Genomic DNA, 24,456 nt, shown 5'->3' with positions numbered 1-24,456 from the left:
GACTTGGGTCCAAGGAACTGAACCTGGGGCCTCTGCAAGAGCAGGAAGAGCTTCCATCTGCTGAATCATCTTTCCTGGCCCCTTCTTAATAGACCACATTTTATTTCACAATTATAGTCTACTGTTGCATCATTGAAGTAAAACTCCATATACACTCAAAATTATTAACCAAACGCTTCATGGTAGAAGAATAGGAAGATGAGGGCTACAAGGAGGGGAGAAGAAAGTAGAAATTGAATATGCTTGGTCAAGGGAGGGGCACTATTAGGAGGTGTGGCCTTATTGGAGTAGGTGTGGCCTTGTTAGAGGAAGTGTGTCACTGTGGGGGTGGGTTTGGAGACTTTCTTAGTTTGGGTTCCCATTGCTATGAAGAGACACCATGACCAAAGCAACTCTTATACATGACAACATTTAATTGGGGCTGGCTAACAGGTTCAGCGTTTTCAGTCCATTATCATCATGGTGGGAGCATGGCAGCATCCAGGCAGACTTGGGGCTGGAGGAGCTGAGAGTTCTATATCTGGATCCAAAGGCAGACAGAAGACTCTCTTCTGAGGGCTAGGAGGAGGGTCTAGCCCACCCCCACAGTGACACACTTTTTCCAACAAGGCCACACCTACTCCAACAAGGCAACACCTCCTAATAGTGCCCCTCCCTGGGCCAAGCATATTCAAACCACCACATTAAGCTTGGGAACATGACCAGGAAGAAACAAAGGACAGGTAGAAGATACCTGATAATCACCTGAAGCAGTTAAACATTTTCTTAAATTTTAAGTTATTACCTTTTTTGTATGTACATACACACATTTGGCGTTGTGTGAATGTGGAGGACAGAGGACAACCTGAGGGAGTCAGTTCTCTCCATCTGCCTTGTGGGTCCTGGGGATTGAACTCAGGTCACCAGACTTGGTAGCCAGTGCCTTTAATGGCTGAGCCATCTAACTATACATAAATATTTTTTTAAGTTGATGATCTAGGGAGGATCCTTATGTTGTCTGTCATTAAACAGCTGTGTAAGTGTTGAAAACCACTTCATTGCATTTTCTCATCAACAAAATGAAGCATTTGGATGGGATGGTTTTCCAAGTTCCTTCCAGCTCTAACCCTTCCAGGTGAGCTGAAAAATGAAAAGAATGGACATATACACAAAAGGAATGAATCTGTGATCGCCAGGGTTTCCTTCAGAAAGCATCAGGAAGATCTGAAATGTCTAGAGCTTTAAAGACACTGAACACCCTATCATTAACAGGTATTAGCTGAGCATCTGCCAAGACACTTCAAGGAAACACACTAGTCAGTGACTAGTTGTTCCTTCCCATAGGGAGCTGACAGGGCCATTAGGGTTTGATCCAATTACTCTAGAGAAATCCACCAAGCAGGACTTAGGGGTTTCTCGCTTCATTACTGAACTGTTTTTGAAGAAGAGTGGTCTAGGGTTTGCGAGCAACAGGGAGGCCAGTGTATTAGGGTTCTATAAGGAACAGATTGATGCTCAATATGTACTGGAAGGCGATTTATTAGATTGGCTTATAGGATGTGGTCTGGGTAGTTCAATAATGATCATCTCACAGCAGAGAGACTGAGAATCTGCTAGTTGCTCAGTCTGAAAAGCTGGATGTCTCTGCGGTTCCAATCTGACACTTAAGGCCAAGAGTGTTCTTGGATAGCTGCTGGTTTTCAGAACACGTTGGAAGCCCAAAGAAACTTACTCTGTTATTGGATAAGAAATGCAATAAGACAGATGAACTTGCTAGGAAAACGGGCAAGCAGGCAGAAAGCAATGTTTCCATTTTTCACCTCTGTTCACCTGGGCTGCCATCAGAAGGTGCCGCTCACATTGAGGGTGGTCTCTTATTGCTTCAAATGATCTGATCAAGGACATTTCTAAAAGGAGTTCCTAATGGCAACCATTTTAGTTGTTTATAGATCTAGTCAAACCGACAGACAGATCAGCCACCACAGTTGGCTTGCTGAGAGTACTGCAGTCAAAGATTATATGAGATAGATAACTACCCCGAGCTTCAGCTGCAACTGCATGAACTATCTTCCACATTCTCATGCAGCTCCATACCGCTGACTTGGCTGCCCAGTTCTTCCCCCACGCTTTAGCTCAGCATCACATCTGTGTCCCTGTGAGCTTCCTGGTTTTTAGCATTCAAAATATTGCCTGAAAATGAGTTAGTGAAGAGAGGACAGGATGTACACAGGCTTCAGAAGCAAAATATATGGGCCAAGGGTTGACTGTGATTACAACCAATACTTAACACGGTAAGTAGTGTACATCAGACATTACTCCAAGTAACTAACACTCTACAGCTCTCAAAAGGCTATGGCAGAGATGTGATAACATCTTTACATTACAGATGAGGAACTTTCCTGGGCACAGGAAGGTGAGAAAGCATGCTTAGTTATTGTCAGAACCATAACTGAAACCCAGGAATTGGCCACCAAGTCCATTCTTGTAACCACCACGATTTCATGCCTTAGCTAACATCCACACACCCACTCCCCCCACACCTACATAAAGATAAATACCTTTTGAAAGATAATATGTAAGTCAGGGATCAGAAGAAACTATATTTGAGTTAATTGCTTTAAAAAGGGGACAGGATTTTATTGATGGTGCCAGAAACTGGGAAAGGGTTAACTCTAGCCACTCCGGGAACAGGTGAACAGTCTCAAAAGGAAGGAATATAGAGCAACCAAAATCTAGGAAAGTCAGCATTCCATGTATGAACTCTTCAGGACAGTGGTATTAAACACAATAGGTGTGGTAGGGAAAGGACAGAAGTCATGAAAGGATGTGTAAGTTGTGTTCATAATTTTGATCCAAAAATTCTATGTTTGCATTCCAAATGATAGAATATGACTAAAGAAAGGGTTTTAGGCATCCACTCTGATGTGAGAAGCAGGTCAGTATTACAGAAAGAATATTGTTCTAGTGATTAGAGCTATAAGAATTCCAGCCAGGCGGTGGTGACTCACGCCTTTAGGCCCAGCCCTTGGGAGGCAGAGGTAGGCGGATTTCTGAGTTCGAGGCCATCCTGGTCTACAGAGTGAGTTCCAGGTCAGCCAGGGCTACACAGAGAAACCCTGTCTCGAAAAACAAAACAAAACAAAACAAACAAAAAAGAATTCCAGGCCCTGGAAGAAGTTAACTTTTTGGATGAGTCTCCTCATGTAAAACAGATGGGTTTGGAGTAGTTGAGAAATAAGGTTGCCTTCAGCTCTGTCATTCTATACATGTCTCACAATTCAAAGCCAAAATGTCTATTACAGAATATCTGACTTCTTGGCAAACTTTCCTCAGATTTAGAACTAAACATTTCTTCTGCACAGTCATGGAGCCACTGTTAAATCCACATAATGGTAATAGGGCAGAAGCTTGATCTTCCCAAAAGAGGGCATGGAAGTTTTTAAGAGAGCACACAGTGGTAATCAGATGCAAGGTAAATGTAATCAGTGTTTATCGGGGGTGGGGGAGGGTAGAAAGGCATGCAGTGAGGGGATGACGGGAAGTTTAGCTCGCCAGGAACATGAACTTGAAGGCAGCTAGTATCAGTCAAAAGAAGGTTAGGTAAGGGAAGGGATTATTAGCAAGACTTGTCTTCAGTAGTAGCTTCACAGCTTTCTTCTTCAGTCATATTTTGACAGGTCGACGGTCAGGCGCACTCAGTTCCTCTGCCCGCAGGGGCCTCAGGAAAGCTGGCTTCTCCTTCACTGTCTCCGGGTCGGGTTGTATCCTTCTTTGCCTCGGCTTAGTGGAAGTGCCAAACTAAATGGGAAGGTTATGGGCATCTTCTTCTAGCTCTTCCCTGCGATTTTTCCAGGAAAAAAGGCAGCAGCAGGCAGAGGGAATCAAACTTCCCGCGGGCAGTGTTGAGGCGGGTCCTAAAGAGGATAGGACCGGAAGTCACGGTTGCTATAACCACCGATGTGTCCACCCTCTTCCTCATCTTATCCTCGTCCGGATCCTCCCGCTGTTTTCAAGCGGCCTGGAAAAAAAAAAAAAAATCTAGAACGAGGAAGTGCTGACGCACCGGGCCCCACAGATACTCCCTATGGCTAGCCACTCGGACGGCCCACAGATCTGGGGCGAGGACCAGACCGGAAATGGTGGTTTCTATGGTAACTCCTGAGCGGGTTGCCTGGGAGATGACCCCTTTTGGTCTCTTTGAATCTTAGATGTAGCTTTACCTCGAAGGAAGATCGAACATCCTGGACTGTCTCCTGCCATGATTCCCGGGAAATACCGCTCCGTTTCAGGCCGGGCTGCAAACAACGTGAGTTGGGCCTTCCTGATTTTTCTTCCTTTCCAGTAGTCTTGTCCTCTCTGGCTGGCGTCTTTGTCCTAGGTGATGGGCTGCATTACTGGAGCCGGGGCTTCTCAAGCTATTGTCTCATTGGGGCTATGGTTTCCTGGGCTAGTCCAAAGCACTTTGATACTTTTTGAATATTGTATGACGGGTGCTTGAAATCTTGCCCGGGGTCTGAGCTCCCCAGAAGGTGGGGCTGGTTTGCTAGGCAAACACTGGGATTCCTTTAGTTATCTCCACCCCCTTTCTTTTTTCTATGGAGAAAGGAACCTGTTCTTAGACACTCCCACCTCCTTTATTCAAACACGGATGTCCTGACTGGCAAGAGAAATGTCAAGGCTCCAAAGCCTGAGGTACAAGGTGGGTGAAATCGGTGCCTCCGACATTTTGAATAATCAGTGAAAGCATTTGATTCTTAGATTTGATTTTACAAATCTTCAGAAAATGTTCATTTACCAGAAAAGCAAAGAAAGATGGAATATTTGACTGTGTTCCCATTTTTATAATGTCTTTATACTATGGTGTGTGTGCATTAAGAATACATTTTATAATCTAACTTTTACATTTCAGGTGAACTGTGGACTTCATCTGGTTATTCAAACGTCATCACTTGCTGACAAAAACAAAGTAAGATTTAAGCAGATTTGTAATTAAGTTGAAAATAAATGTTAGATATTCTACACAAATATTTGCATGTTTTAAAAATAGATTCTGACCTGGGGGCTGAGTGTATCTATTTTGGTCTTCAATGTAAAGCTGACTTTATTTTCTGTCTACTTTCATAAAGCCAAATCATCCCTCTTGTATCAATTAAGGTCATTCCATTACAAGAACCCCCCTCCCCTTACATTTAAGCATTTCTGGTGAAGATATTTCTTAAAAGTGGTTGTATGGCATAATTTAATTGAGAAATACTTTTATTTCTTAGGCACAGGTAAAAGGATGGTGTCATTCTAATGGTGGCATCTCTGGAAGAATAAAATGGAACATTTTAGGAGGATTTCACTTTGTGACTCATTTCAAATCAGAAGGAAAACTAGCTTAGCAGTGGAAATGTTGTTACAGTGTTTTCATAACCTATTGTTAGATTCTTATTTATCTGTGTGTGTGTGTGTCTCTGTGTCTCTGTGTCGGCCAGAGGAAGGTGTCAGATCCCCTGGAGCTGGTGTCACGGGCAGTTGTGACACCTGTCATGGATCTCATGGAAGAGCAGCAGTGGTCCTAACCACTGAGCCCTCTTTCTACACCCAGACCATTTACTTGTAATATCTTGGTAATTTCCCAAGTCTCTGGCTTTTCATTTGTGTTTTGGGATACATTTTTTTTCTTTCTTTCCTGCCTCACCTCAGCCCTCACACATGCCCACTCCTCTCCCTGTGCTATCCGTACATATTCTTTAAATAACGTGTACGTTCTCCACCATCACAGTTCAATTGTTCCCTAAACTGTTGTGAAGTGGACATCACTGGAAGGACTCTGTAGTATAAAGGCCAGAGTTTACAGACAGCAGCAGGGAGAGACTAAACAGAGGCCCTAGGAGGTTTGAATGGAAGGGGCCACTAATTAAGAGGCTGCAGCTGATTAGTTACACTTGGATGTGAAAATAGCCAACATGTCCTTGTGTGCCTCCCCTGGCTTCATCATTTGATCATCTTCAATAACAGCTGAATTAATGGAAAAATGTATTTATTAGAATCAGGCATAGTGGACTGCATGTAAAACTTTCCTACCTGCCTTCCCCAGGTGGGTCCTTTTCTACCATTACTTGCTTTTAGGAATGCTGTGTTTTCGACATCCTTTTTATACCATCCTCTCTTGTGTGTAGACATGTGTTCATGATGATATAGTGTAAATGCTGGTGTGGTACTGTGGATGAGTGAGAAGCCTTGTAAGTCTTTGAAGAAGGATTTTTAAGATTTTAATGGATATGAGGTCATTCTGGTTTGGGCTTTTCAGTTCTGCCATGAAAAATTATTAAAAAGAGTTAAAATTCTTAAATATGCAATTTTATTACATTACAGTTTGACATATGAAGGATTTTAAAAAAATCAAGAGTTCCACTTAGCTTTTATTGTTTGCATTTCTTTTTTATTGAGCAAATAATTCTTTCAGTCATTGTGTTCCTGGTGGTTATATTTGTGGAGAGTTTGGAAGTATTTTAATCTGATCTTGTGTGACTGACTTTAATTGTATGTTTGGAAAACTTACACCTCCCATGCAAATTCCAATATAGCCCATTTTTTAAATTTACACCTCAGTGGCATTAAGTACATTCACAGTGTTGTGAGACCATCTTCTCTATTTAGATCTTGAACATTTCATCAGTCCAGATATATCCTCATCTTCATTAAGCAGTAGCTCCCTGTTCTTCACTTATCTTAAACCCTTGGGAACTGCAAATATGCTTTCTGTTTATGAAGTTTTCATCTGTGGGTAGTTCATATAAATGGAATCATATATGTGGCTCTTCTGGGGTCATCCTTTTTTAAAAAGCACATTTTATTTGTTACTTTATAATAAAGTTTATTTCTGACTGTTAATTTCTTCCTATCAATATATATTCTTAAATACTGTTTTTCAGGTTGAATTCAAGCTTAATAGAGAAACGCCATCATTTCCTGGTAGACTGCTACAGCATGACCTGGAGAAGAACTACTCAAGTAGGCAAGGTACTATCAGTTAGCAGAGAGCGGATTCATTTTCTTTGAACAGTGTCTATCATTTAATATTGTTGGATGACTAGAACCTAAGAAACCTGAATTACAAAATGAGATAGTTCAATTGGTTACAGACTTGGTTTGGTATTGTTTAAGTCAGCATTGGCAATATAGATCTATACACATAGACAAACTGACAGACAGACACACCATAGTGGATTGCTTCCAATGCACAAACAAACAAACAAAACAACCCTCCCCCATTTTAGTGTGATAGTAGGTGGAGAGGATTGTTCTGATCATATATTAGAGATAAAAATAATAGCTAACTAGTAAGATAGAGGCTATAGGAAGACAATTTTGAAATTAAGAAAGTAGTGGAAAGTCAGGAGTAGAAAGAAACTGTCATCTTCCCACACTGTCACATGGTCACAGAGACACAGGCAGTGCATCATCAGAAGCTATAATCTTAGTGTGAATCACTTAGGAGTTTGTTCCAAACTCAGATTCTTAGTGCATCCTTCTCTTCCCCATTGTGATTTTGTAGGTTTCAGGTGGTGTTTGTGGATGTGCATTGACAGTGCCACAGTTGATTCTGACAGGTGCAGTGGTGATGTAGTGTGTGGATCGCCCTTGGGCACATGCTAGGTAATATGATTTGGTTGTACATCTAGAAAGTGTGTTTAAAATCAAAGTGAAGTCTCCTTCAGAACATTTGACTCCTATTGAGCTCCTTCCTTGTGTGTGCTCGTGTGGATCAGTTCTGGGTCCTTGGATATAGCACCACCTCCTTGCACGACCTTCTAGGAGCACCTGCTTCCCTCTGCCCCTACCCTCACTCCCACCTTCACCCCCCACCCTCACCCCCCCACATGCTTTCCAGCCCTGTAGATTTGCTTGCAGTGTCTAGATGTCTATACAAGAAGATTGTACAGAGGCCCCTTGATTGTCCATTTCATTACTGTATGAACCAAAGGCAGTATTGAATAGTTTGAATATTGATTAGTATGTGGTTTTGGTTTGGTTTGGTCTTGTGGGTTTTTTGAGGAGTATCTCTGGGCCTCCTCTTGGACCCATATAACCTTCCCCATCTTTTTTCTTCCCTACATCCTCCACCCAAGACTGTCAATTCCTGAAATTGACGTCCGTGTAACTCTAGTTCTGTGGTGCAGGAACACCTGTCTCCCTCTTTCACTTGGCTCTGAGTGTATTTCTAGAGTGTGTGCTGTGCTGTCTGCACTGTTCTCAGCAGGGAGCTAAGATTCCAGCCTGCAAATGCTCAGCTAGAGGTTAGTTTGTCTTCATTGTGAATTATTTTTACACTTTTACATAATAGAGGCTTAATTTTCCACCTCAGCTATGAATGGAACTTACTTTCTCACAGTTTTTCTAGGGTTAGAGTAAGGGATTGGTGTTTTATATTTGTATGATAAGTGATACAGCATTACTAGATATTTGCTAATAAGGAAAGGAAAAGTGTGGATGTATTGATTTAGTGAACCCTCTAGGCAAAGTTTTATTTATAAAAGCCATGACCCATAAAATATAAAATACAAAATGAATTTCAGCAGAAAAAAATTGAATTGGCTTTTATTTAAAAGATTCTATTCAAAATTATTCTGTGTGACAAGACTCTTTTGATATGTCTTAAATGTGGACTTGATCATTCCCAGCACTCCCCTTCCATGTCCTACTCAGTGTTATGCAAAGAAAGCCAAACACATTGTAGCTATTATCTTGACTTCTGTACTCAATTTCCTACAATTCAGAGCATACACACACTTGGGAAAAATTTTAGGTCTACAAAGTTTTAAAAAATGTTAAATTTGTCAGACAAAGTTTGGAATCTGTGTGATCAACTATGTCCACATATCTAGTCCTCCAGAGCCCATTTCAGGCACTTATTATTTTTTAAAAAATAACCACACATACAATCTAGCAGCATAATATGACCAGTTGCACACTCAGTCAAAATAAAGGAACTTGATGTTTCAAAACTAATTGGTCTAAGCCCTGATGGGTGTACTTCCCTTCTGGCCTGTTGGGGGTCATGGAGCATCAGTGTGTCCAGAGTTTTGTAAGAGCTGGCTACTCCAGTGATGCTACTGAAATCTCATCAAGTCCTTTAAGTAATCCTGTAAAATCTGCATGGTGGGAGGAGGCAATGCTCACCGCAGGGTGCAGTGCTGTCCCTGTAGCCACCTGTCTGTCTCCCACCCTCTCAGACAACCATCTGCAGTCTCTCTGGTCTACAACACACTGAGTGCTTACTGGCTGTACACCATTTTGCCTCTGGTCACTTTGAGGTATTACTTATACTAAAATGCAGGAATTTTTGATTTTCTTTTCTTAATAGAAATAAAACACAAAATAGATTTTGAATTAAGCTCCTACAAACTGGAAAAGCAGTTCATCTACTAGTTTCCTTCTGCTGGGAGGAGTAAATTCTGCTGGGATGTAAAACCAGACCCAGCTCCCAGGAGCTTACAGATCTGGGGATGTTAGGGCAAGCATGATGGAAGACTGGTACCAGCACTTCTGTGAAAGTCCCGCTCTCTGGGAGTCCCGCTCTGTGAGTGCTCACACCTGAATAGACACGTGGCTGTTCAAAGATTCCTGTGTCCCCATCACACATTTTTTGTGTGTAGATTTTAAGGTCTTTTTTAAACCTAATCATTTTTGTCTTTTGCTATTTATGTTCTAATGTATATTGTATCAATGGTAAACTTATCAGCTGAAAAATAATAACAAATTTGTATGTCTGGGGAGCTGAAGCATGTAAGATAGAATTCTTTTATTCACAAAGTGTAAATGAAATTTATTCTTTGATATCTGCCTCTGTATTCCAAGTCATGGACAGCTTTGGTCTGCTGGTAAACCTTGGATTGCCTTGAAGTTTTAATAGTAATTCAAAGAACCTAATGAAATGTTGATGAGACAAAATGAGATTCTTTTTCCCCCCAAGGTTTTAGAGCTTTATTGTAGAAAAGCAGAGAGAAAAAGAGAAGGCAGGGAAGTAGAGGCCAGTCATGGCCATGTGGAGAGAGGGGAGAAGGGAGAGTGAGAACGAGGGTGAGAGGTGAGAATAAGAGTAAGAGGGTGAGAGAGGCAAGAGCCAAAATGAGATTCTTTATTCCCTGTCATCTTCCACTGACCTTGGCAACTAATCTTTATGCAGGAGCTAATCCTTGGGCTGTTTTTGGCTTTGGACTACAAATCAACAAATCAGCTTCTGGTTCCTGTGGCTTGGGGATCCTGCCTGCAAGTTTTCCTATTGTTTATTGGTGAACACAGTGTTGATTCTAGAGGCTTACCTCTTGGGACAGCATGATTAGCTGTCTTGATGTGGGATGTGAGCACTGATTGTTTTCTGGACAGAATGAGATGCCCTGTCCCTGTAGACCTGAAAAGGCCAGCTGATACTGCCACTTCTGCTTTACAGTATGAGCTGCGTGTGACTTGATTTTAGGCTATTACCAATCTTTAGTGACCTCCTGAGGGCATGTCAGCTTCTAGGCTTGTTTTTCCTCTTATTGGGTAGTTGAAGCAGCAGAATGCTGTGGCCTCCTGGGATTCCACCACGGACGTCTTTATCTCTTGCTGCTTTTGGTGGACTCTATCTATATACACAGAAAAATATGGTAAATATACTCTGGTGTTCACATTTTTGGAACTTTTCATCATTGCTTCCAGACCTTTCTATACTCTTCTAGTTCTTTAGAATGTGTTTTAGTATCTATCTCTTCTTAAACTCATGACACACTTAATCACAAATATACTGTTCTTTTTAAAAGAGTAGTGTTAAGTATTTTTGAGATTTGTGTGTGAATGTTTACCTGCATGTGTGTCTGTACCACAATCGTGCAGTGCCTGCAGAAGCCAGAAGACGGAGTTGGATACTCCAGAGTTGGAGTTACATGGGTGCAAGCTGCCACATGTGGTTACTGGCAATCAAACCTAAGTCCTCTGTTAACCACTGTCTGCACTATGTGCAGACAGTGCTCTTAACCACTGAGCTGTCTCTGTAGCAGTGGCTGTCCTTTTACCTTCTGTGTTTTGCACATTGTTGCAGCCTACTCATTTCATACGAGTTTTTCTTTAAGATGAAAAGCTACTACCAGAAGCCAACAACAGCCCATACACTTAATGGGGTATCACATTCTTTCTGTATCCGAACTACAGTGTCTTAGATTTATTAACACCCACTTTGGAGTCTTTGCAGCATCCTCTAGTAATAGTAGCTGCCTACATAGAAGGAAGGAAACGATGATGTGAGGTTTACATCTGCTATCCCAAACTGCTTTCTGTGTATATCCTATAGCAAAGTCATGTATCATGTAGCTTTGTGATAAACTCTTTGATATTTTGAAGGAGATGGAAGAGTAATAAGTCCTTCGCCTCGTAATAAGTCATCATGCATCTCATCCACAACTAACGTGACAGAACTCTGTGGGCTGGACATGAGAACTGCCACAACCTCCTTGTCAGCATTTGGAGACTCTTCCATTCAGACACCTTCAAAGCCCAGAATCCGGCAGGGCTGTCATAGTGCTGGCCCCAATGTATCTGGTAATGAGGGGCTATCATATAGCATACCATGTAGTTGGCATGTAGTGTCAGGAGTCAGAATTGTAAAGGGATAAGGACAGTACTAGAGTACTTCTGGATCTTTCCACTAACCTGTAAGGCAAGGAAAAGCTATTTGGCACCCACAGAGCACAGAGCTTAGTGTTGAGAAGATGGCAACCCCACAGTAGTAATCAGCTTCCAGTACCAAAGCTGTGGAACTATCTAGAAAAGATATCTGTAGGCTCCAAAGAACTCTAAATAAACAGTGGCTCTAGTTTCATGGCTGCTAAGGTTTGCTTTAACCAAGTGATCTGTATATCGTTCTCAATAGGTGATCACATTAATCTGGTGAGCTCATCAATGCCATCATTTCCTATTCTCCAGCGTTCTTCTGAAGAGAAAATTCTTTACTCAGACAGGCTGACCCTAGAAAGGTGAGGACGTTTTCTTTTCTCCTTTTCACAATATCCGCCTCTCCTGTGTGCTTCCCTCAGATGTCATCGCCCCAAGGGTGACTTTCTGTGTCCACTCTCCTCCCCAGACACAGTCCCTACTACCCTCACATGCCCCCTTCTCTGCTTTATTTCTCACCTTGGTACTTACCATCCTTTAACATGTTAAGTATTGACTTATGTTTATTGTCTGTGACCTCCTAGAATATACATTTCATAAATGATAATTTTTGTTCAAATATATGTCTCAGGTGCCTAGAACAGAGCCTAGAGTAAAGTGGGCTCTTGACAAGATGATGTATAAGGGGGTGAATATCTAAGGTTCGATGACCTTCTTTATAACCAGGAAGAGATCTGTAATGCTTCATTGGGTAGAGAATCAGACAGAACATCTCTGCTGTGCACAGCTGACCACAGCAGGGTGCCACTGACATGTGGGTTGGACCCTCCTGCATGTATCAGGGAAAGGCTCTGCTCTGTAGGCAGAGCTCTAGTTGAGAACAATATCTCTCATGATAACTTCAGGAAGTAGGTGGGTTTTGAGATTCCCATTGTAAATTCTGCCTTATGTTTTAATGTTTGTAGGATTATATAGAAACTTCCCCTTCAGTCTTTAAAAGCACAGGCAAGAATAGTAACCTAGTCTTATGTTGTTTGACATTAGATGCCATAAGCTGTCATGTGTGTAGTTAAGAAAGTAGAAAGTTGGGCAAACCATGAAGAACCACCTTGGGAAACCTTGCTTGATAGCCAGTGGGTAACAGTAGTGATCTTTGCATTTAGTGTATAGATTTCTGGTCAGGGACTGAGTGTTCAAGAGAAGATTCTAGCCCTAAGAAGAAATTCTTGGCCCTCACTGATTTGAAAGTAGGCCTGAAATATAGGAAGGAAGCCCATTAGCTTCAAGAAGGCAACAGAAGTCAATAAATCATGGTCCTGTAGAGGTGTTAGTAATAGGCAGGGGGCCATAACCCGAGGCTCTTAGAGGTTTATTATGCCATGGCTTACTTTATTTGAAGGCATAGCAGTTTGTGAAAGGAGGGCAGGAAGTGCTTTTCCCATGTGAGTGACAACTGACTCCAGGATTGGAGTTACAGCCTTTACTGCCAGAGACAGAAAGCCATAGCAGGGAAGGCACAATTCAAGCTCTGTTAAAAGCAATGATACAAATTTCCACTAGCGTATTTGTTTAAGTTCAGTTTACACAACAAACATCCTCTGTGAGAGTATAAAGCATGAGACGATTTCTGAATACAAGCCACACAAAACTAATAATATTGCCCAATGGTTCTTACTTTTCTTTTCTCTTAAACCAACTTCTCCAAGGCCTCTCTCTCTACCCACCCCACTCTCTCTGAGATAGGATTTTATTCTGTATCTATTGTTGGCTTAGAACTCAGTATGTAGATTATAATTGCCCCAAACTCAGATATGCACCTACCTCTGTTTCCCACGTGCTGGAATTAAAAGCATGCACTGCTATGCACAGGTTTAAAGGTCTGTTTTTAAAACATCATATCCATATGTCCACTAATATTCCCTTATTTGTTCCTGCTAACCATTCTTATTTTTTTCATTGCAAAAGAATCTGATCACTTCCGAATTCTGCCTATGTTTAGAGCATTCTGATTTATTTTCTTCAAAACTTCCACCCATGTGATATTCACTGAAGTGATATTTCTGATGAGTCATGCTAATATTGCTGATGCACAGACAGAACTATATTTTTCTTGAAGAGCCTTTGAGTCTCTATGCAGAATCCTGCAGGACCACTCTATGGTCTGGGTGGAGCCTCCTTGACCACGTTATGATGGGTAGAGCTCTCTTTCCATGGGTCATGCACCTATCTGCTTCACAACAGAAGCATCCAGCTGTCTGTATAGAAGAGCCCTGCTGTTAAACACAATTAGACATGTGCAGAGTTATGTTTCTATCCCATCTTGTAGAAGAATGAATACTCTGCAGAGTTAAAGCTAGTGTTGGACAGTCAAACCCAGCATCCAGCTTTCTGTGGAGAGGGTCAGTGGGGTTGCCTTGCAGTGAAGGTGCTTCATGTGGGATATTCCATGAATGTCTCCCACTGTAGATGGCAGGGTCTCTTCTTGCTCTGACGAACATTCTGTGAGTCAGTGATTCTAAAAAGAGGCCCATCTGTATGGGTCTTGCTCCCATGACGTCAGTGACTGAAACCAAGGCATTTTTTTTCTGTTTTTTTTTTTGTGATGTGGTCTGACCACTTGAACCTCTCCCATAGGAGACAATTACATTAGAAACCTGTTGATGGTAATGCCGTGTGAGCTCATTAGTACTGGAGATTTGTTTTGAAAAGACACTGAGAGTTTAGACTTACCGTTAGTAATCTCTCTTGTTAGTGTCTATTGGCCTTTTTTTGTGTGTACAATTCACCATTAAATTTAGGTCCCATCCCTGGGGGGGGCAGGAAGTGGCGCAGATTACCTTTTTCTTTTTAAGATATAGATTTTAGGTATATGCATGTGTGCCTGAGTATATGTCTGTACCATGATGCACAGGTCAGCAAAGGGTGCTTGGATGCCCCGAATTGGAGTCACAGGCCGCTGTGAGCTGAGCTGTGAGCTGCAGGGAACTGAACCTGGGTCCTCTGTAAGAGTAGCAAGTGCTCTTATCTGCTGAGCCATCTCTGCACCCCAGCTCCCTTCCCTTCTCAAAGCCTGGATGCACTTACCACGTAACAGTATTTGACAGAGGAAGCAGGATGCTGGCTCAGAATCTCACCAACCTTACATTTTTTCCAGACAAAAGTTGACCGTGTGCCCTATCATCGACGGGGAAGAGCACCTTCGTTTGTTGAACTTTCAGCACAATTTTATAACTCGGATCCAAAATATCTCTAACCTACAGAGGTTGATATTCTTGGACTTATATGATAACCAGATTGAAGAAATTAGTGGGCTGTCCACTCTGAAATCCCTCCGCGTCCTCCTGCTAGGGAAAAACAGGTAGGGCGAAGCCGTTTCTCTGTATACGTGGGTATAGACTTGAGTTGTGTTTATTGGGGATATGTGTATGTGAAGTGTGTATATACGTGCACTGCACATGTGTATGCATGTGTTCATGTATATGTGCATGTGTATGTGTAAATACATGCATATATGTGTACATGTCTGTGCTGGTGCTCACAGTGCATATAGAGGCTGGAGGAGAACCTTTGGTGTCCTGCTATGTCACTCTCTGCCCTTTTCTCTTGAGGCAAGTCTCTCACTGATTTATAGCTTGCATTTTGGGTATGGGGAGACACTAGACTGGCCAGCCAGCATGTGAGTACTTAGGGGAGGCACTAGACTGGCCAGCCAGCATGTGAGCACCTAGGACATTCCTTTGTCCACCTCTGCAGTGCTGGGATTTTGGTGGACACTGCTGCACCCTGATTTCAATGTTGGTGTTGGTGATGGAGATTCAGTTTCCATGTACCCGTGTAGGCAGCACTCCTAACTGCTAAGCTATGGAGCAGTTCTTGCCTGTAGCCTAATAGAATCCGTCTAGTGATCAGATGGTAAGCCACAGCAGAGTAACACCATAGGCATTATTAGAAGAAAGCTTGGTGGAAGTCAGTGGTAGTACTGGCCTAGCATGAATGCATGAGAGCCTGGGTTTGAGTTCTGGCACTGAAATCCCTTCATGATCTGTTCTGCATGCTCAGTCTGGCAGGCCTGCTGGCACTGCTCCAGTGCTATGTCTTAACTAAAAGGGAATGGGACATCCTAGCTTTGACTGTATGACTTCCTAGGGTATACTTTAAGCATGTGTGCTCACTTGAGGCTTTTATGATTCACCTGCCATTCTTCCTAGTGTTTGCCTGAGGGAGGCAGTCATTCCTTTGTGATTGTCAGATCAGCCCTTGTCTCTTTTTCAGAGTATGCCACTCTCGGTGACACTGTATGTTTTTATTTAATGACTTGTTTATGTTTCTGATTTTATGTACCTGTGTGTATGCTTTCTTAAGTTTATGTCTCTGCACCCCCTGTTGCCTGGTGCCTGTGGAGTCCAGAAGAAGGCATTAGAGCCCCGGAGCTAGAATTGCAGGCCATTTTGAGTTGCCTGATCTGGTATTGGGAACCAAACTCAGGTCCTCTGAAAAAATGGCAAGTGCTCTTAAAGTGGAGCCACCCCTCCAGCCCTCAGTATGTTTTAGTGTCACATCTTGTCTGTGCACTGCCCTGGATCCTTGTCTAGAGCTTTGCCAGACAAGAGCTATACAATTCCTGACTCATGGCCTTAAGAGTACTCAAGACTTTTCATCCAGTTTTACCAAATAGCTTTTCAGTACCTTAGAAGAAGGACTAACAGAGTCTAATAGTGACACCATTGTCTTTTGACCTTTGCAAGGTTTGTGACTGACACCCTGATGAGAAGAGCAGTTCATAAGAGAAGATCCTAACACATTTGTTTAACTCTATGTGACTTGTTGGTCTTCAGATAAGAAGGCCAAAAGAAGCAGGTTAAAGTTCATTGGTTGTCTTAGGTTTGTGGGGTAGTAGTAACTAAAGAGGGATGTGATTTGACAGAGAACTGTGGTCCATGTGGGGACCTAGACAACTCAGCAAGGCTTGTTTGTACATGCTCTTCCTGTGTCTGTTCATTCCTGTTATTTTCTGTTTATAGGCAGGACTCATCTGAACTGAGGGTCTTATGATGTACTTACTCCCAGAGGACGTAGGTCAAAGAGTCTTTTTATGGCTTTAGGGTAAAATGGTAGGAAGAGGTCAGTATGACCTTCCTGCCTCTACAGTTTTCTGACTTTACTTTAGTCCAAATTATAGAATATTTGAAGTGCTGTGTTTGGAGATGTTATGTTCTTAGCTTTGTATCCTCAAGGTCATGTCTCAGAATTTTAGGACAGTATTTTCCCAGATGTTTCTCTGAACTTTCTATCAGTGTAGTATATTAGTTCAAATGTTGTGTTAATAATTCCACTAAAAAAATAAATTACAGAGTTTGAGGTGCTGGATAGATAGCTCAGTGATTAAGAGCATCTACTATCCTGGCAGAAGTGCCAAGTTCATGTCCCAGTACCCATATCAGCCTTGCCCTCAACCAGCTGCAGCCCTATGGGATCTGATGCCCTCTTCTGGGCTCTGTGAGCACTGTACACACTTGCCCTTCACACACACATAAACACATTAAACATACAGAGAAAAAGTTTCATATAGTTGGAGAGAATTTGGGAAATTAATATGGACTATCAACATTTGAAGTGACATCAGAAATAAGTCCTTTCATTTTAGAAATGTGGAAATGGGGCAGTCAAATGGATCTGGCATGGTAATCTGTGTATAAATAGTTACGCAGCAAGAGTATGTTTCCAGGCAACTCTCTGAGCAACATGAGGAGGGAGGTCACCAGCTTCCGGCCTTAAGGCTTGCCATTCCAGGGCTCTTTTCTGGTTCTGAGTTACTAGTGTCCTGCTCATATTTATGCCCGAAGGTCTTCCTTTTTTCATCCATAGATCAAGATATTTTCTAGAGGTATCTGTGATCCCATCTTTTATTTTAAACACTATCTGAATGCTGGGTCTGGTCGCACTCAGAATCATCTCACTGTTGTTTCCACCCATTTCCACTTCTCAGTTGCTTAGAAACAATTTGCTCATCTTGACTCAGAAGACAGCATTGTTTTGGCCTTATTGAAGTTCTTGGGGTTTCCTGTGCTGAGAAACCTAATGCCCTCTGCTGTGTCCTTATTTTGATGCAACAGGAACAATCTAATAGAGACTCCTCCTCTTTCTTCTCTTCCTCCTCCTTGGTCTTTTTGCTTGCTTGTTCTGGAAAGCTATACTTTGATTTTCACAGAAGGAGGCACTGTTAAACAATTGTTGAACTTCTAGGACATGTGAATTAAAGCGAAATGTTGTCACAAGAAAACTTGCTACACTCTCCAAGATCAGGTGTCTCTCAAGTATCCACAACATATACCTCTGATTCCAAAAACATTTGCCAGTGCTTCTGGCTGGAACATCTGACAGAAGTCCCGTAGAGAGCTCTGGTGCACTCTGGTGAGCTCTGGAGGGCAGAGGGGACCTGACTGAGCATCTCCAGCTGTGTATCGTGGATGGCTTTCTGTCCTCTGTTAGTCAGAACAGAATTTTCCAGCTTCTTTTGAAAATTCCCTAGGCAGTGGAACCAGAGCATACAAGCTTCTAGGTTCAGATGACCAGTGGAGCTTCTTCAGTGCCATTGTCTTTATGTCCTTTCAGCCCTTGGTCTCAGGTTAGATGTCATTTACATGATTTCCCAAGAACCTTCAGCCCTACTTTGCTCTGATAACAGCCTATGGCTTCCATTGAGACCCTGGATCAGAGAGCTCTAATAACTACTCATGGGTTCCACTGGGCCTCTATATCAGAGTGTTCTGGGTGAAGACAATTTTTTTTTTATCCCTGGAGATAAATTTCAAAATGTTAAATGCATAAATACTAGGGCTGGAGAGATGGCTCAGATGCTCATCGACAAGCATGAGGACATGAGGTTTCCCCTTAAAAATGCCAGGCATGATTATATACACTTGTAACTTCAGCGATAGGGAATGGAGGCAGGCAGATTATTGGGGCTTGCTGGCCAGGTAGTGTCCTCAAAATGGTGAAGTTCAGGTTTGGAGAAACATCCTGTCTCAAAAAGAAAAACAAAACCAAACAGCAACAACAAGAACAAAAAAGAGAGAAGTGATTAAAGCAAGATATCCTTACATCAACCCCAGACCTTCATACATGCCTCCATATACACAAGTGAGTGTCTACACACACACACACACACACACACACACACACACACACACACCCCACATGCACATACATATCACACATACACATACCTATGCACACACATACATGCATACACACCACGATGCTCATACATGTGCACATATATACCTCCCTATACACACACACATACACACACACACACACACACACACACACACACACACACACACACCACACCACACCATAGTTCTGGATAAGTAGCTTAACCAGTGTTTGCATAACTCAATATGAGAACCAGCTGGAGGACAAAGCTAGTTCAAAGGAGAATAGGAGGAGCTGATCATTGATGTTTTAGCAGGCTCTCCAGCTAAGTCTGATTCACATAAGAGTTTGAACCACTGTTTTAGGGAAGATGACAGAATGGGATCAATGAATTCTCTAGCAACCATGAGGTCAGATTGCTGTTGGAAAGCATAGCTCTGCCTAAGCCATACGGTTGGGCTTCTGTAACTTCCTCCAAGTGTTCTAGGTATATCAGGAGCAAAACAACCAAAACCAAAACCAAAACAAAGTGATAAGAGAAATCATCTATTAACCAGATATTTAGATGTTAGCGAGGATGGTTTGAAGTACCTGGCCTTAGGTAAAGGCTTTTGAGTTCACAAGGACGCTCATGGTTTGATGGATAGTATGGCATACCCTTCTTTCAGTGAAGGTTGTGAGTCCACACAGATGCACATGGTTTGAGTGAAGTGAATTAGGAGTACTGGTAGTTTAAATTGTTTTCCAGGAAAAGAATAGGCTCTGAAGTTTTAGGAGAGACAAGTAAGGGGGATGTAGGGAGTGTGGCATGTCTGAAAGGGGGAAAAGAACTAAAGCCACACTGCAGTGCTGGGTGGATGAGGAAGACTATTGCTATCAGTAAGTTAGATTGAGTTGGGTGGTGATGGAGTCCTTCTTGTTCTGGCAGTGATGACAGCTGGCTGAGGTCCAAAAGCATTAGACATTCATGAGGTTTAACTGTGCACTGTGCTAGCATGGTGGCTTACCTTCTGGAAGCACTGAGGAAGTAGACATTGTTCTTTAAGACAATAAATAATGGCAACAGGAATAGGTAATGATAGACACTTGGTGGTAAAGGTGAGGTTTTATGTCATTTCCCTCTCCCTACTGAGTAGATATGGTGTGAATCTGTAGGATCCATAGGAACCGTGAAAATAAGAAGTACTTTTCATGCTAAGAGTGTGCTTGTGGGCAGCAAAGTGGTGGGGTGCCCATAGAGGGCAGCAATGAGAAGAACAAGGGTAGACCTACCACCAGGGGAGTTTTAATTTTAGCAATAAAATTTAAATTTTTATTTTTTTTTATTTTAAAGCATCATCTTGCCCTCTTGTCCCAAGCTCTCTCTGAATTCCCAAATTTCTCAAGTGATGGATCACCTTGTTTTAGCCTGTCAAGTGGTTGGGGCTATAGGCATGTGCCACTGTGGCTGGCACTGCCCCCTACTCCCCAACACACACTCTGACCTAAGGTTAGAAGTAGAAGTGCTTTTCTCTAAAGTAAGACATTTATGCATCTGTCACTACTCTGTATGTGCAGTGGGAGAGCAAGAATTTAAATATTAAAATGAGTATACCTTTCTGCTTTATCAGGCTTTGACTTATAAATGTGAAGTGTCTGCATTTCTATTCACTTTTGGTTATTCTGATTTTCAGAATCAAGAAAATCTCAAATCTGGAGAATCTAAAAAATTTAGATGTCTTGGACCTTCATGGAAATCAGGTACTGTACAACTCCTTTCCCTCCCTCCCTCTTTCCCTTCTTTTTTCTCTCCTTTCATCCTTGCATCCCTCCTTCCCTCCCTCTTTCCCTTTTTTTCTCTCCTTCTTATCCTTGCATCCATCCCTCCCTCCTCTTTCCCCTCTTTTTTCTCCTTCTCACCCTTGCATCCCTCTCTCCCTCCCTTCTCTTCTTTTTCTCTTCCTCTCACCCTTGCATCTCTCCTTCCCTCCCTTCCCTTCTTTTTTCTCTCCCTCTCATCCTTACATCCCTCCCTGTTTCCCTTATTTTTCTCTCCCTCTCATCCTTGTATCCCTCTCTCCCTTCCTTCTCTTCTTTTTTCTCTCCCTCTCACCCTTGCATCCCTCTCCCCTCCTTCTCCTTTGAAAGTCCCCAGCACATTCTGTGTTATAAATGTTTTGAGAATCATGCTAACATTGGATTGTAAGAGTTACTCTATGGATTCATTGACAGCCTAAGGTCTTCAATCTTTTGGTGCATAATTTTCTATTTTGTTAGAAGTAAATCACAGATGACACCCTGGGATCTGTCTAGTTGTGACAATTTGTACTTAGGCAAAACTCAAAAGCCACTCTGATCTAACTGACCTCTTTCTGCTTCAGGATTTCTTCTTCTTCCTGCCCCTTGCTTCTTCATCATGAGTCATCTGTGTCTTGGGTTTCATGACCATCCTGCCATTGTAGGTTTTTAAAGTTGGTTTGATCTCACTAAGAAAGTATTATTTTATCTTGTAGCATACTTATTAGTCAGGGTTCTCTACAGGAACAGAACTCATATAATGTGTATGTGCTGGCTAGTTTTGTGTCAACTGGATACAAGCTAAAGTTATCTGAAAGGAAGGAACCCTCAATTGATAAAATGCTTCCATAAAATTCAGCCTTAAGGCTTTTTTCTTAGTTAGTGACAGATGGGGGAGGGCCCAGACCATTGTGGGTTATGCTGTCCCTGGGCTAGTGGTCCTGGGTTTTATAAAAGAGCATGCTGAACGAATAATGAGAAGCAAGCCAGTGAGTAGCATTTCTCCATGGTTTCTGCTTCAGCCCCTACCTCCAAGTTTCTGCCCTATTTGAATCCCTATCCTTGGCTTCCTTCAATAATGGACTATAATATGAAAGTATAAGCCAAATAAATGTTTTCCTCCCCAAGGTTGCTTTGGTCAAGGTGTTTTATCATAGCAATAGAGACTTTAAGACTGTGTGTGTGTGTGTGTGTGTGTGTGTGTGTGTGTGTGTGTGTGTTACTAAACTGTCTCATACAGTTCAACAATGACTGTTTCCCACTTGAGAAACCAAAAATCTCCTGTTTGCTCAGTTCACAATGCTGGGTGTTTTAGCAGTTCCAGTCTTATGCAAAGGCCTGGAGGATTCTGGGAGAGCTACTGGTCTTAGATTTACAGTGAAAGCCCAGAGAAGTTGGTTCTAACATCAGTCAAGGGATGCCATAGCAGCAGACCTTGTCAGCAAGAGTAAGGGCAAAGAGATAAAAAGCAGTTTCTCTCTTCTGGGCCCGTTGGTCTGGGCTGCCACCAGAAGATGCCACCTGAATTTTAGGATGTATCTCCCCTCTTCAAGTAAAGTGACCTGGTGAAGAACATCCCTCCAGTGCTCAATGGCTTGCATTTTAGTTGATACCATGTCCGGCCAACTTGGGAACTGGATCAGCTGTCAAACATACTGTTTTTAAAACTATTACTACAAATAAAGCTTTTTATGATGATAATACTTTTAGCAAGGCTAATTTGATTTAGAAATAATAAACACATTGTGTGTTTTTCAAATTATGATAATGCCTTTGAGAGTTCCCAGGCATGAATGCCACATCCTTTGATTGTGTACAAGCATCATCACTGACCACTGTTAAAGAAAACCTGTGCTTCATCGGCTCACCTCATTGCATATCTCATAACTTCACCATGCTCTGAAAGTTTGATTGTAAGATTTCACATTTGTACCAAACAGTTGTTTCCTAAAGTTCTGAAGTTATAGGAGGGTGTATGGAATGAGAATCTTAGTCTTCTTTTAAAATATCCAACTTCAACCAGCCGAACTTTGGTGTGTTTCAGAGAGAAGAGGGACAGTCGTTGTGACGTTAGGGTCCTAAAACATCAAGAGATGAACCTTTTGGTACAAACAGCAAATTACTACCAGGGCCTGTGAGATGGTTGAGGGTTCTGTCCCTGGGACCCACACAGTGGAAGGAGAGAACCAACTCCCACAGGTTGTTCTCTGACCTCCACACTGATGCTGGACATGTGCATGCCTCCCCCCCAAATAATATAATAAAATAAATATAATATAATAAATATAATTAAAAAGAATAAAGAAAGAAAACTTAAGCATCAGTTAAGTGAAAGTTCTTCATCTTTAGAATTCACTCTCATTAGCATTGTGGGAACCTTCCTGAAGTAGCGCTCTGACACCAGTGAGAGTGGAAGAGAGATGTCACCAGTGGATGGAAGCCAGGACAGCTCCTGAGAGGCTTCCATGCTAGGGCCATTTGTATACTCATTTTTATATCTGAAACAGTGGGGTGGGGAGAAAGCCAGGGAGACGCTACAGAAGCTTATGTGGCAGTCAGCCGGTAATTAAGGGCAGCAGCCCCTTGTCTCAGCTGCTTCTCTAGGTCAGTCTGCTCCAGGTAGCTAGTGAAGCCGTGCTTGGCAAAGGGTGTTACAGGCTTTAAGCAAAACACTAAATAAATCAATGTCTAACATTGGTCTCTTCTAGCTTATTCTACTTCATTAGAAGTTAAAGTTAGTGAACATAATGTTAAGCACAGTTGTCCTGTGGACATGAAAGTGTCTAGAGGAGTGATGGCTCTGGTCAGGAAATGGATTGGAGAGTGGAAAGAGAAGAGGAGGTGATGTCTTGGTGTGCTCTCTATCACTGTGGTGAACACCATGACTGAAATCATCTTCGGGAGGGAAGGGCTTACTTCAGCTTAAAGTCTGTAGTCCATCATTAGTGGAAGTCAGACAAGAACTTGGAGGCTATGGAGGAGGGCTGCTTACTGGCTTGCTCTCCATTACATGTCCAGCCTTCTTTCCTTTGGCAGTCAGGACCAGGGGTGGCACCACACACAGTGGGCTGGGTGCTCCCCCATAAATCAATCAAGAAAATGTCCACGGACTGACCTAGGGCCAATGTGTTAGAGGCGTTTCCTCCGTTGCTAGTTCCTCCTCCTGAATAACTGATTTGTATCAAGGTGATAGAAAACTGACCGGCAGATGGGGAAACTGCCCTCTGGAGACCTTACAGTTGGCACACCAGTTGGAATAATGTCATAATGGGAACATGTTAGTGCTAGGTATGTAAGGTGACTGATTGAATAAATATTTCAAAAGTGGAAACATCAAGGCCTAGCCTCCTGTATAAGAGTAGTGGCTAATACTCAGGAATCTGGGAGATTAGCTTCTAGTCCAGATTTTGAGCTGGTTTACCAGATTTTGTTTTTCTAGAGATGCTTCAAAAAGATACAAATATGCTTCTAAAAAAGTTTGCTCTTGGCCAGGCGGTGGTGGCGCACGCCTTTAGTCCCAGCACTTGGGAGGCAGAGACAGGCGGATTTCTGAGTTCAAGGCCAGCCTGGTCTATAGAGTGAGTTCCAGGACAGCCAGGGCTACACAGAGAAACCTGTCTCAAAAAACCAAAAAACAAACAAACAAAAACCAAAACAGCAACAACAAAAAAATTTTGCTCTTTCAGTAATAGCTTTCTCAGGGAGAACACACCCTTCCTGTGGTTGACAGACTCCGCCTTTTCCTTACCCATGGGTGGGAAAGTTGTCTTTACCCAAACCTCAGAGCTTATAGCTCTCCTGTGTTGAGAAGCCCTGGGCTCTGTCAGTGTGGCTTATAGTTAGGCCTCCACTCTCAACGTGCCCGCCATCGTTGTTGGTCTGTGCAGTAGATCATTCTATTTCTGC

General features: G+C 42.4%; 1 protein-coding gene and 1 long non-coding RNA gene across 6 annotated transcripts in view; one reads left to right on the top strand and one right to left on the bottom strand.

The window, feature by feature from the left end:
* Nucleotides 1–2,559: 2,559 nt before the first annotated feature.
* Nucleotides 2,560–4,553, bottom strand: LOC116071998. The gene is made up of 2 exons (XR_004111271.1): nt 4,200–4,553; nt 2,560–3,997 (listed from the first exon to the last, which is right to left on the bottom strand). It is a non-coding gene; the product is annotated as an uncharacterized LOC116071998 (long non-coding RNA).
* Lrrc49 (leucine rich repeat containing 49) overlaps nt 3,967–24,456 on the top strand; it is a 119,292-nt gene continuing 98,802 nt past the window's right edge. Inside the window, exons 1-7 of one of the 5 annotated variants that reach the window (XM_031343160.1) lie at nt 3,967–4,285; nt 4,889–4,945; nt 6,900–6,987; nt 11,347–11,544; nt 11,876–11,978; nt 14,771–14,974; nt 20,448–20,514. In XM_031343160.1, the coding sequence (XP_031199020.1) occupies nt 4,238–4,285; nt 4,889–4,945; nt 6,900–6,987; nt 11,347–11,544; nt 11,876–11,978; nt 14,771–14,974; nt 20,448–20,514 (765 nt within the window). In that variant the 5' untranslated portion in view covers nt 3,967–4,237. Of the gene's footprint in view, nt 4,286–4,571; nt 4,679–4,888; nt 4,946–6,899; nt 6,988–11,346; nt 11,545–11,875; nt 11,979–14,770; nt 14,975–20,447; nt 20,515–24,456 lie in introns of those variants that run through there. The other 4 variants (XM_031343161.1, XM_031343162.1, XM_031343163.1 and 1 more) reach the window with 4 other exon arrangements.

Source organism: Mastomys coucha, unplaced genomic scaffold (assembly GCF_008632895.1).
Source record: "Mastomys coucha isolate ucsf_1 unplaced genomic scaffold, UCSF_Mcou_1 pScaffold23, whole genome shotgun sequence".
Lineage (NCBI taxonomy): Eukaryota > Metazoa > Chordata > Mammalia > Rodentia > Muridae > Mastomys > Mastomys coucha.
This window is presented reverse-complemented; position numbering and strand designations above follow the sequence as displayed.